This window comes from Phyllobates terribilis, unplaced genomic scaffold, assembly GCF_046119375.1.
Source record: "Phyllobates terribilis strain yellow unplaced genomic scaffold, ASM4611937v1 Scaffold_3__8_contigs__length_932513732, whole genome shotgun sequence".
NCBI lineage: Eukaryota > Metazoa > Chordata > Amphibia > Anura > Dendrobatidae > Phyllobates > Phyllobates terribilis.
Genome location: NW_027362763.1, coordinates 5,875,827 through 5,887,744, shown reverse-complemented (window position 1 = coordinate 5,887,744; position 11,918 = coordinate 5,875,827). Strand labels below are relative to the sequence as shown.

Here is an 11,918-nt window from a genome sequence, read left to right as displayed (position 1 = left end):
CCACCAACCGAGCAGAGCCCACAGCGATACCGGTACGACCCCCCCCACCAACCGAGCAGAGCCCACAGCGATACCGGTACACCCCCCACCAACCGAGCAGAGCCCACAGCGATACCGGTACACCCCCCACCAACCGAGCAGAGCCCACAGTGATACCGGTACACCCCCCACCAACCGAGCAGAGCCCACAGCGATACCGGTACACCCCTCACCAACCGAGCAGAGCCCACAGCGATACCGGTACATGCCCCCCCCCACCAACCGAGCAGAGCCCACAGTGATACCGGTACACCCCCCCCCACCAACCGAGCAGAGCCCACAGTGATACCGGTACACCCCCCCACCAACCGAGCAGAGCCCACAGCGATACCGGTACATGCCCCCCACCAACCGAGCAGAGCCCACAGCGATACCGGTACACCCCTCACCAACCGAGCAGAGCCCACAGCGATACCGGTACACCCCCCCCCCACCAACCGAGCAGAGCCCACAGCGATACCGGTACACCCCCCAGCAACCGAGCAGAGCCCACAGCGATACCGGTACACCCCTCACCAACCGAGCAGAGCCCACAGCGATACCGGTACATGCCCCCCACCAACCGAGCAGAGCTCACAGCGATACCGGTACACCCCTCACCAACCGAGCAGAGCCCACAGCGATACCGGTACACCCCTCACCAACCGAGCAGAGCCCACAGCAATACCGGTACACCCCTCACCAACCGAGCAGAGCCCACAGCGATACCGGTACACCCCTCACCAACCGAGCAGAGCCCACAGCGATACCGGTACACCCCTCACCAACCGAGCAGAGCCCACAGCGATACCGGTACACCTCCCAGCAACCGAGCAGAGCCCACAGCGATACCGGTACACCCCTCACCAACCGAGCAGAGCCCACAGCGATACCTGTACACCCTCCAGCAACCGAGCAGAGCCCACAGCGATACCTGTACACCCCCCAGCAACCGAGCAGAGCCCACAGCGATACCGGTACACCCCCCCCCACCAACCGAGCAGAGCCGACAGCGATACCGGTACACCCCCCAGCAACCGAGCAGAGCCCACAGCGATACCGGTACACCCCCCCACCACACCAACCGAGCAGAGCCCACAGCGATACCGGTACACCCCCCAGCAAAGCCCACAGAGATACCAGTACACTCCCCCCCCCACCAACCGAGCAGAGCCCACAGCGGTACCGATACACCCCCCCACCACCAACCGAGCAGAGCCCTCAGCGATACCGGTACACCCCCCAGCAAAGCCCACAGAGATACCGGTACACCCCCCCCCCCCCCCACACACACACCAGCCGAGCAGAGCCCACAGCGGTACCGATACACCCCCCCACCACCAACCGAGCAGAGCCCACAGCGATACCGGTACACCCCCCAGCAAAGCCCACAGAGATACCGGTACACCCCCCCACACACACACACCAGCCGAGCAGAGCCCACAGCGGTACCGGTACACCCCCCCACCACCAACCGAGCAGAGCCCACAGCGATACCGATACACCCCCCCACCACCAACCGAGCAGAGCCCACAGCGATACCGGTACACCCCCCACCAACCGAGCAGAGCCCACAGCGATACCGGTACACCCCTCACCAACCGAGCAGAGCCCACAGCGATACCGGTACATGCCCCCCCCCACCAACCGAGCAGAGCCCACAGTGATACCGGTACACCCCCCCCACCAACCGAGCAGAGCCCACAGTGATACCGGTACACCCCCCCACCAACCGAGCAGAGCCCACAGCGATACCGGTACATGCCCCCCACCAACCGAGCAGAGCCCACAGCGATACCGGTACACCCCTCACCAACCGAGCAGAGCCCACAGCGATACCGGTACACCCCCCCCCCCACCAACCGAGCAGAGCCCACAGCGATACCGGTACACCCCCCAGCAACCGAGCAGAGCCCACAGCGATACCGGTACACCCCTCACCAACCGAGCAGAGCCCACAGCAATACCGGTACACCCCTCACCAACCGAGCAGAGCCCACAGCGATACCGGTACATGCCCCCCACCAACCGAGCAGAGCCCACAGCGATACCGGTACACCCCTCACCAACCGAGCAGAGCCCACAGCGATACCGGTACACCCCTCACCAACCGAGCAGAGCCCACAGCGATACCGGTACACCCCTCACCAACCGAGCAGAGCCCACAGCGATACCGGTACACCCCTCACCAACCGAGCAGAGCCCACAGCGATACCGGTACACCCCTCACCAACCGAGCAGAGCCCACAGCGATACCGGTACACCTCCCAGCAACCGAGCAGAGCCCACAGCGATACCGGTACACCCCTCACCAACCGAGCAGAGCCCACAGCGATACCTGTACACCCTCCAGCAACCGAGCAGAGCCCACAGCGATACCTGTACACCCCCCAGCAACCGAGCAGAGCCCACAGCGATACCGGTACACCCCCCCCCACCAACCGAGCAGAGCCCACAGCGATACCGGTACACCCCCCAGCAACCGAGCAGAGCCCACAGCGATACCGGTACACCCCCCCCCCCACAACAACCGAGCAGAGCCCACAGCGATACCGGTACACCCCCCAGCAAAGCCCACAGAGATACCAGTACACTCCCCCCCCCACCAACCGAGCAGAGCCCACAGCGGTACCGATACACCCCCCCACCACCAACCGAGCAGAGCCCACAGCGATACCGGTACACCCCCCAGCAAAGCCCACAGAGATACCGGTACACCCCCCCCCCCCCCACACACACCAGCCGAGCAGAGCCCACAGCGGTACCGATACACCCCCCCACCACCAACCGAGCAGAGCCCACAGCGATACCGGTACACCCCCCAGCAAAGCCCACAGAGATACCGGTACACCCCCCCCCACACACACACCAGCCGAGCAGAGCCCACAGCGGTACCGGTACACCCCCCCACCACCAACCGAGCAGAGCCCACAGCGATACCGATACACCCCCCCACCACCAACCGAGCAGAGCCCACAGCGATACCGGTACACCTCCCAGCAACCGAGCAGAGCCCACAGCGATACCGGTACACCCCTCACCAACCGAGCAGAGCCCACAGCGATACCTGTACACCCTCCAGCAACCGAGCAGAGCCCACAGCGATACCTGTACACCCCCCAGCAACCGAGCAGAGCCCACAGCGATACCGGTACACCCCCCCCCCCACCAACCGAGCAGAGCCCACAGCGATACCGGTACACCCCCCAGCAACCGAGCAGAGCCCACAGCGATACCGGTACACCCCCCCCCCCCACACCAACCGAGCAGAGCCCACAGCGATACCGGTACACCCCCCAGCAAAGCCCACAGAGATACCAGTACACCCCCCCCCCACCAACCGAGCAGAGCCCACAGCGGTACCGATACACCCCCCCACCACCAACCGAGCAGAGCCCACAGCGATACCGGTACACCCCCCAGCAAAGCCCACAGAGATACCGGTACACCCCCCCCCCACACACACACCAGCCGAGCAGAGCCCACAGCGGTACCGATACACCCCCCCACCACCAACCGAGCAGAGCCCACAGCGATACCGGTACACCCCCCAGCAAAGCCCACAGAGATACCGGTACACCCCCCCCCACACACACACCAGCCGAGCAGAGCCCACAGCGGTACCGGTACACCCCCCCACCACCAACCGAGCAGAGCCCACAGCGATACCGATACACCCCCCCACCACCAACCGAGCAGAGCCCACAGCGATACCGGTACACCCCCCAGCAACCGAGCAGAGCCCACAGCGATACCGGTACACCCCTCACCAACCGAGCAGAGCCCACAGCAATACCAATACACCCCTCACCAACCGAGCAGAGCCCACAGCGATACCGGTACATGCCCCCCACCAACCGAGCAGAGCCCACAGCGATACCGGTACACCCCCCAGCAACCGAGCAGAGCCCACAGCGATACCGGTACACCCCCCAGCAACCGAGCAGAGCCCACAGCGATACCGGTACACCCCCCAGCAACCGAGCAGAGCCCACAGCGATACCTGTACACCCTCCAGCAACCGAGCAGAGCCCACAGCGATACCGGTACACCCCCCAGCAACCGAGCAGAGCCCACAGCGATACCAGTACACCCCCCCCCACCAACCGAGCAGAGCCCACAGCGATACCGGTACACCCCCCCCCACCAACCGAGCAGAGCCCACAGCGATACCGGTACACCCCCCCCCACCAACCGAGCAGAGCCCACAGCGATACCGGTACACCCCCCAGCAACCGAGCAGAGCCCACAGCGATACCGGTACACCCCCCCCCCCCCCACACCAACCGAGCAGAGCCCACAGCGATACCGATACACCCCCCCACCACCAACCGAGCAGAGCCCACAGCGATACCGGTACACCCCCCAGCAAAGCCCACAGAGATACCGGTACACCCCCCCCCCCACCAACCGAGCAGAGCCCACAGCGGTACCGATACACCCCCCCACCACCAACCGAGCAGAGCCCACAGCGATACCGGTACACCCCCTAGCAAAGCCCACAGAGATACCGGTACACCCCCCCCCACACACACACCAACCGAGCAGAGCCCACAGCGGTACCGGTACACCCCCCCACCACCAACCGAGCAGGGCCCACAGCGATACCGATACACCCCCCCACCCCAACCAACCGAGCAGAGCCCACAGCGATACCGGTACACCTCCCCCCCCCACAACCAACCGAGCAGAGCCCACAGCGATACCGGTACACCCCTCACAAACAGAGCAGAGCCCACAGAGATACCGTACACCCCTCACCAACCGAGCAGAGCCCACAGCGATACCGGTACACAGCCCACCTACCGAGCAGAGCCCACAGTGATACCAGTACACAGCCCACCTACCGAGCAGAGCCCACAGTGATACCGGTACACAGCCCACCTACCGAGCAGAGCCCACAGTGATACCAGTACACAGCCCACCAACCGAGCAGAGCCCACAGTGTTACCGGTACACCCCTCCCCACCAACCGAGCAGAGCCCACAGTGATACCGGTACACAGCCCACCAACCGAGCAGAGCCCACAGTGTTACCGGTACACCCCTCCCCACCAACCGAGCAGAGCCCACAGTGATACCGGTACACAGCCCACCTACCGAGCAGAGCCCACAGTGATACCAGTACACCCCTCACCAACCGAGCAGAGCCCACAGTGATACCGGTACACACCCCCCACCAACCGAGCAGAGCCCACAGTGATACCAGTACACCCCTCACCAACCGAGCAGAGCCCACAGCGATACCGGTACACAGCCCACAGTGATACCAGTACACCCCTCACCAACCGAGCAGAGCCCACAGTGATACCGGTACACACCCCCCACCAACCGAGCAGAGCCCACAGTGATACCGGTACACAGCCCACCTACCGAGCAGAGCCCACAGTGATACCGGTACACACCCCCCACCAACCGAGCAGAGCCCACAGTGATACCGGTACACACCCCCCACCAACCGAGCAGAGCCCACAGTGATACCGGTACACAGCCCACCTACCGAGCAGAGCCCACAGTGATACCGGTACACACCCCCCACCAACCGAGCAGAGCCCACAGTGATACCGGTACACCCCCCCCCCCACCAACCGAGCAGAGCCCACAGTGATACCGGTACACAGCCCACCTACCGAGCAGAGCCCACAGCGATACCGGTACACCCCCCCCACCAACCGAGCAGAGCCCACAGCGATACCGGTACACCCCCCACCAACCGAGCAGAGCCCACAGTGATACCGGTACACCCCCCCCCCACCAACCGAGCAGAGCCCACAGTGATACCGGTACACAGCCCACCTACCGAGCAGAGCCCACAGTGATACCGGTACACAGCCCACCTACCGAGCAGAGCCCACAGTGATACCGGTACACCCCTCACCAACCGAGCAGAGCCCACAGCGATACCGGTACATGCCCCCCCCACCTACCGAGCAGAGCCCACAGTGATACCGGTACACCCCTATGAGAAGGATACTGCTTCATCACCTCCTTGTACTTAACGGTGTCCCGAATATCTGTGGAGAGGAATATACCACTCATCATAGGGGGAGGGGAGTATACCACACAGTTTGGGGGAGAGGGTGGACTATATCACATATTAAAGAGGGGGTCTCGTACCTATGTTGGCAGGGAAGGGGATCTCGTGGACAGCCGGGTCCAGGTTGATGACGTAAGGAGGTCGGTTCTTCTCATGTAAATAGGACGTCAACCTCTAAGGATGAAAACAGCAGATATCAGAGGACAACAGCGACCGAGTGTGGCTCAGGTCTAGAAACTGACCCCCGACATGATCCTTCTCCCCCCTCCCCACAGTGTGACCGGTGCCGGGATCCTCCTACCCACAGTGTGACCGGTGCCGGGATCCTCCCCCCCCAGTGTGACCGGTGCCGGGATCCTCCTCCCCCCAGTGTGACCGGTGCCGGGATCCTCCTCCCCCCAGTGTGACCGGTGCCGGGATCCTCCTCCCCCCAGTGTGACCGGTGCCGGGATCCTCCTCCCCCCAGTGTGACCGGTGCCGGGATCCTCCTCCCCCCCAGTGTGACCGATGCCGGGATCCTCCTCCCCACAGTGTGACCGACCAGTCCCGGCATCCTTCTCCCCCCTCCCCAGTGTGACCGGTGCCGGGATCCTTCTCCCCCCTCCCCAGTGTGACCGGTGCCGGGATCCTTCTCCCCCCTCCTCAGTGTGACCGGTGCCGGGATCCTTCTCCCCCCTCCCCAGTGTGACCGATGCCGGGATCCTTCTCCCCCCTCCCCAGTGTGACCGGTGCCGGGATCCTTCTCCCCCCTCCCCAGTGTGACCGGTGCCGGGATCCTTCTCCTCCCCCCCAGTGTGACAGGTGCCGGGATCCTTCTCCCCCCTCCCCAGTGTGACCGGTGCCGGGATCCTTCTCCCCCCTCCCCAGTGTGACCGGCGCCGTGATCCTCCTCCCCCCTCCACAGTGTGACCGGCGCCGGGATCCTCCTCCCCCCTCCCCAGTGTGACCGGTGCCGGGATCCTTCTCCCCCCTCCCCCAGTGTGACCGTCGCCGGGATCCTCCTCCCCCCTTCCCAGTGTGACCGGCGCCGGGATCCTCCTCCCCCCAGTGTGACCGGCGCCGGGATCCTCCTCCCCCCAGTGTGACCGGCGCCGGGATCCTCCTCCCCCCAGTGTGACCAGCGCCGGGATCCTCCTCCCCCCAGTGTGACCGATGCCGGGATCCTCCTCCCCCCAGTGTGACCGATGCCGGGATCCTTCTCCCCCCAGTGTGACCGGTGCCGGGATCCTCCTCCCCACAGTGTGACTGACCAGTCCCGGCATCCTTCTCCCCCCTCCCCAGTGTGACCGGTGCCGGGATCCTTCTCCCCCCTCCCCAGTGTGACCGGTGCCGGGATCCTTCTCCCCCCTCCCCAGTGTGACCGGTGCCGGGATCCTTCTCCCCCCTCCCCAGTGTGACCGGTGCCGGGATCCTTCTCCCCCCTCCCCAGTGTGACCGGTGCCGGGATCCTTCTCCCCCCTCCCCAGTGTGACCGGTGCCGGGATCCTTCTCCCCCCTCCCCAGTGTGACCGGCGCCGGGATCCTTCTCCCCCCTCCCCAGTGTGACCGGTGCCGGGATCCTTCTCCCCCCTCCCCAGTGTGACCGGCGCCGGGATCCTTCTCCCCCTCTAGTGTGACCGATGCTGGGATCCTCCTCCCCCCAGTGTGACCGGTGCCGGGATCCTCCTCCCCCCAGTGTGACCGGCGCCGGGATCCTCCTCCCCCCAGTGTGACCGACCAGTCCCAGCATCCTTCTCCCCCCCTCCCCAGTGTGACCGGTGCCGGGATCCTTCTCCCCCCTCCCCAGTGTGACCGGTGCCGGGATCCTTCTCCCCCCTCCCCAGTGAGACCGGTGCCGGGATCCTTCTCCCCCCTCCCCAGTGAGACCGGCGCCGGGATCCTTCTCCCCCCTCCCCAGTGAGACCGGCGCCGGGATCCTTCTCCCCCCTCCCCAGTGTGACCGGCGCTGGGATCCTCCTCCCCCCAGTGTGACCGGCGCCGGGATCCTCCTCCCCCCAGTGTGACCGATGCCGGGATCCTTCTCCCCCCAGTGTGACCGGTGCCGGGATCCTTCTCCCCCCAGTGTGACCGGTGCCGGGATCCTCCTCCCCACAGTGTGACTGACCAGTCCCGGCATCCTTCTCCCGCCTCCCCAGTGTGACCGGTGCCGGGATCCTTCTCCCCCCTCCCCAGTGTGACCGGTGCCGGGATCCTTCTCCCCCCTCCCCAGTGTGACCGGTGCCGGGATCCTTCTCCCCCCTCCCCAGTGTGACCGGTGCCGGGATCCTTCTCCCCCCTCCCCAGTGTGACCGGTGCCGGGATCCTTCTCCCCCCTCCCCAGTGTGACCGGTGCCGGGATCCTTCTCCCCCCTCCCCAGTGTGACCGGTGCCGGGATCCTTCTCCCCCCTCCCCAGTGTGACCGGCGCCGGGATCCTTCTCCCCCTCTAGTGTGACCGATGCTGGGATCCTCCTCCCCCCAGTGTGACCGGTGCCGGGATCCTCCTCCCCCCAGTGTGACCGGCGCCGGGATCGGGATCCTCCTCCCCCCAGTGTGACCGGTGCCGGGATCCTCCTCCCCCCAGTGTGACCGACCAGTCCCAGCATCCTTCTCCCCCCCTCCCCAGTGTGACCGGTGCCGGGATCCTTCTCCCCCCTCCCCAGTGTGACCGATGCCGGGATCCTTCTCCCCCCTCCCCAGTGAGACCGGTGCCGGGATCCTTCTCCCCCCTCCCCAGTGAGACCGGTGCCGGGATCCTTCTCCCCCCTCCCCAGTGAGACCGGTGCCGGGATCCTTCTCCCCCCTCCCCAGTGTGACCGGCGCCGGGATCCTCCTCCCCCCCAGTGTGACCGGCGCCGGGATCCTTCTCCCCCCCCCCCCCCCCCCCAGTGTGACCGGCGCCGGGATCCTTCTCCCCCCACCCCCAGTGTGACCGGCGCCGGGATCCTCCTCCTCCCCCCAGTGTGACCGGCGCCGGGATCCTCCTCCTCCTCCCCCCAGTGTGACCGGTGCCGGGATCCTCCTCCTCCCCCCAGTGTGACCGGTGCCGGGATCCTCCTCCCCCCCCCAGTGTGACCGGTGCCGGGATCCTCCTCCTCCCCCCAGTGTGACCGGTGCCGGGATCCTCCTCCTCCCCCCAGTGTGACCGGTGCCGGGATCCTCCTCCTCCCCCCAGTGTGACCGGTGCCGGGATCCTCCTCCTCCCCCCAGTGTGACCGGTGCCGGGATCCTCCTCCTCCCCCCAGTGTGACCGGTGCCGGGATCCTCCTCCTCCCCCCAGTGTGACCGGTGCCGGGATCCTCCTCCTCCCCCCAGTGTGACCGGTGCCGGGATCCTCCTCCTCCCCCCAGTGTGACCGGTGCCGGGATCCTCCTCCTCCCCCCAGTGTGACCGGTGCCGGGATCCTCCTCCTCCCCCCAGTGTGACCGGTGCCGGGATCCTCCTCCTCCCCCCAGTGTGACCGGTGCCGGGATCCTCCTCCTCCCCCCAGTGTGACCGGTGCCGGGATCCTCCTCCTCCCCCCAGTGTGACCGGTGCCGGGATCCTCCTCCTCCCCCCAGTGTGACCGGTGCCGGGATCCTCCTCCTCCCCCCAGTGTGACCGGTGCCGGGATCCTCCTCCTCCCCCCAGTGTGACCGGTGCCGGGATCCTCCTCCTCCCCCAGTGTGACCGGTGCCGGGATCCTCCTCCTCCCCCCAGTGTGACCGGTGCCGGGATCCTCCTCCTCCCCCCAGTGTGACCGGTGCCGGGATCCTCCTCCTCCCCCCAGTGTGACCGGTGCCGGGATCCTCCTCCTCCCCCCAGTGTGACCGGTGCCGGGATCCTCCTCCTCCCCCCAGTGTGACCGGTGCCGGGATCCTCCTCCTCCCCCCAGTGTGACCGGTGCCGGGATCCTCCTCCTCCCCCCAGTGTGACCGGTGCCGGGATCCTCCTCCTCCCCCCAGTGTGACCGGTGCCGGGATCCTCCTCCTCCCCCCAGTGTGACCGGTGCCGGGATCCTCCTCCTCCCCCCAGTGTGACCGGTGCCGGGATCCTCCTCCTCCCCCCAGTGTGACCGGTGCCGGGATCCTCCTCCTCCCCCCAGTGTGACCGGTGCCGGGATCCTCCTCCTCCCCCCAGTGTGACCGGTGCCGGGATCCTCCTCCTCCCCCCAGTGTGACCGGTGCCGGGATCCTCCTCCCCCCAGTGTGACCGGTGCCGGGATCCTCCTCCCCCCAGTGTGACCGGTGCCGGGATCCTCCTCCCCCCAGTGTGACCGGTGCCGGGATCCTCCTCCCCCCAGTGTGACCGGTGCCGGGATCCTCCTCCCCCCAGTGTGACCGGTGCCGGGATCCTCCTCCCCCCAGTGTGACCGGTGCCGGGATCCTCCTCCCCCCAGTGTGACCGGTGCCGGGATCCTCCTCCCCCCAGTGTGACCGGTGCCGGGATCCTCCTCCCCCCAGTGTGACCGGTGCCGGGATCCTCCTCCCCCCAGTGTGACCGGTGCCGGGATCCTCCTCCCCCCAGTGTGACCGGTGCCGGGATCCTCCTCCCCCCAGTGTGACCGGTGCCGGGATCCTCCTCCCCCCAGTGTGACCGGTGCCGGGATCCTCCTCCCCCCAGTGTGACCGGTGCCGGGATCCTCCTCCCCCCAGTGTGACCGGTGCCGGGATCCTCCTCCCCCCAGTGTGACCGGCGCCGGGATCCTCCTCCCCCCCAGTGTGACCGGTGCCGGGATCCTCCTCCCCCCAGTGTGACCGGTGCCGGGATCCTCCTCCCCCCAGTGTGACCGGTGCCGGGATCCTCCTCCCCCCCAGTGTGACCGGCGCCGGGATCCTCCTCCCCCCCAGTGTGACCGGTGGCGGGATCCTCCTCCCCCCAGTGTGACCGGTGCCGGGATCCTCCTCCCCCCAGTGTGACCGATGCTGGGATCCTCCTCCCCCCAGTGTGACCGGCGCCGGGATCCTCCTCCCCCCAGTGTGACCGGCGCCGGGATCCTCCTCCCCCCAGTGTGACCGGTGCCGGGATCCTCCTCCCCCCAGTGTGACCGGTGCCGGGATCCTCCTCCCCCCAGTGTGACCGGTGACGGGATCCTTCTATTCCCCAGTGTGACCGGTGACGGGATTCTTCTCCCCCCAGTGTGACCGGTGCCGGGATCCTCCTCCCCCCAGTGTGACCGGTGCTGGGATCCTCCTCCCCCCAGTGTGACCGGCGCCGGGATCCTCCTCCCCCCAGTGTGACCGGTGCCGGGATCCTCCTCCCCCCAGTGTGACCGGCGCAGTGCCGCTCCGTCCTCCTCACACACGGACCTGCACGAACGTCGTCTTCCCGGAGCCGGCCATCCCCAGCACCACCATACACAGGGGAGCGGCTCCTCCGCCGGCCGCCATGCTGTACTGCGGATGCTACTGCGGCTGCTCCGTCCTCTGCCACCATAGAGCGCACAGTGCAGAGCGGCCGCGCCGTCACCATGGAGACAGACAGACAGACAGACCGACCGCCCGCCCCTCGCCTCTGATTGGATGCAGTGTCTGCGCTCTGTCAATAACTTTATTAGCAGCCCCCGGCGCAGACATCAGTGGGCGGGGCCGAGAACGTGACGTCGGTGCGGTGACAGCGGCTCCGAACGATAGTTATCATTAGTCAGAACACAATGTTGTTTGTCGCCATTTTCCGAGCGCCGGGACATTCCTGGTGACAGGTGACATGGAGGGTTGTGGTGGTCTCAGGGCCGGCTCCAGGGTTTTGTGGGCCCCAGGTGAAAGAGTCTCAGTGACCCTTTAACCCGCAGCTCACAAATTCTAAAGAATAGAAAGAAGGACAAAGCATGTGGGGCACCGCCTCCAATATTGGTCACGCCCTTGGCCACGCCCATTTGCTATTTCTTTCTCCCTGGCAGGAGGAGTT

At 66.5% G+C, this 11,918-nt stretch overlaps 1 protein-coding gene across 1 annotated transcript in view; it reads right to left on the bottom strand.

Annotated features, from left to right (window-relative positions):
* Window positions 1–11,494, bottom strand: part of GPN1 (GPN-loop GTPase 1) — a 14,595-nt gene extending 3,101 nt beyond the window's left edge. The window contains exons 1-3 of the mRNA XM_073672878.1: window positions 11,321–11,494; window positions 6,135–6,228; window positions 5,900–6,031 (exon numbers count right to left, since the gene is read on the bottom strand). Of these exons, the coding sequence (XP_073528979.1) occupies window positions 5,900–6,031; window positions 6,135–6,228; window positions 11,321–11,401 (307 nt within the window). The 5' untranslated portion in view covers window positions 11,402–11,494. The remainder of the gene's footprint in view (window positions 1–5,899; window positions 6,032–6,134; window positions 6,229–11,320) is intronic.
* Between the last annotated feature and the right edge of the window lie 424 nt (window positions 11,495–11,918).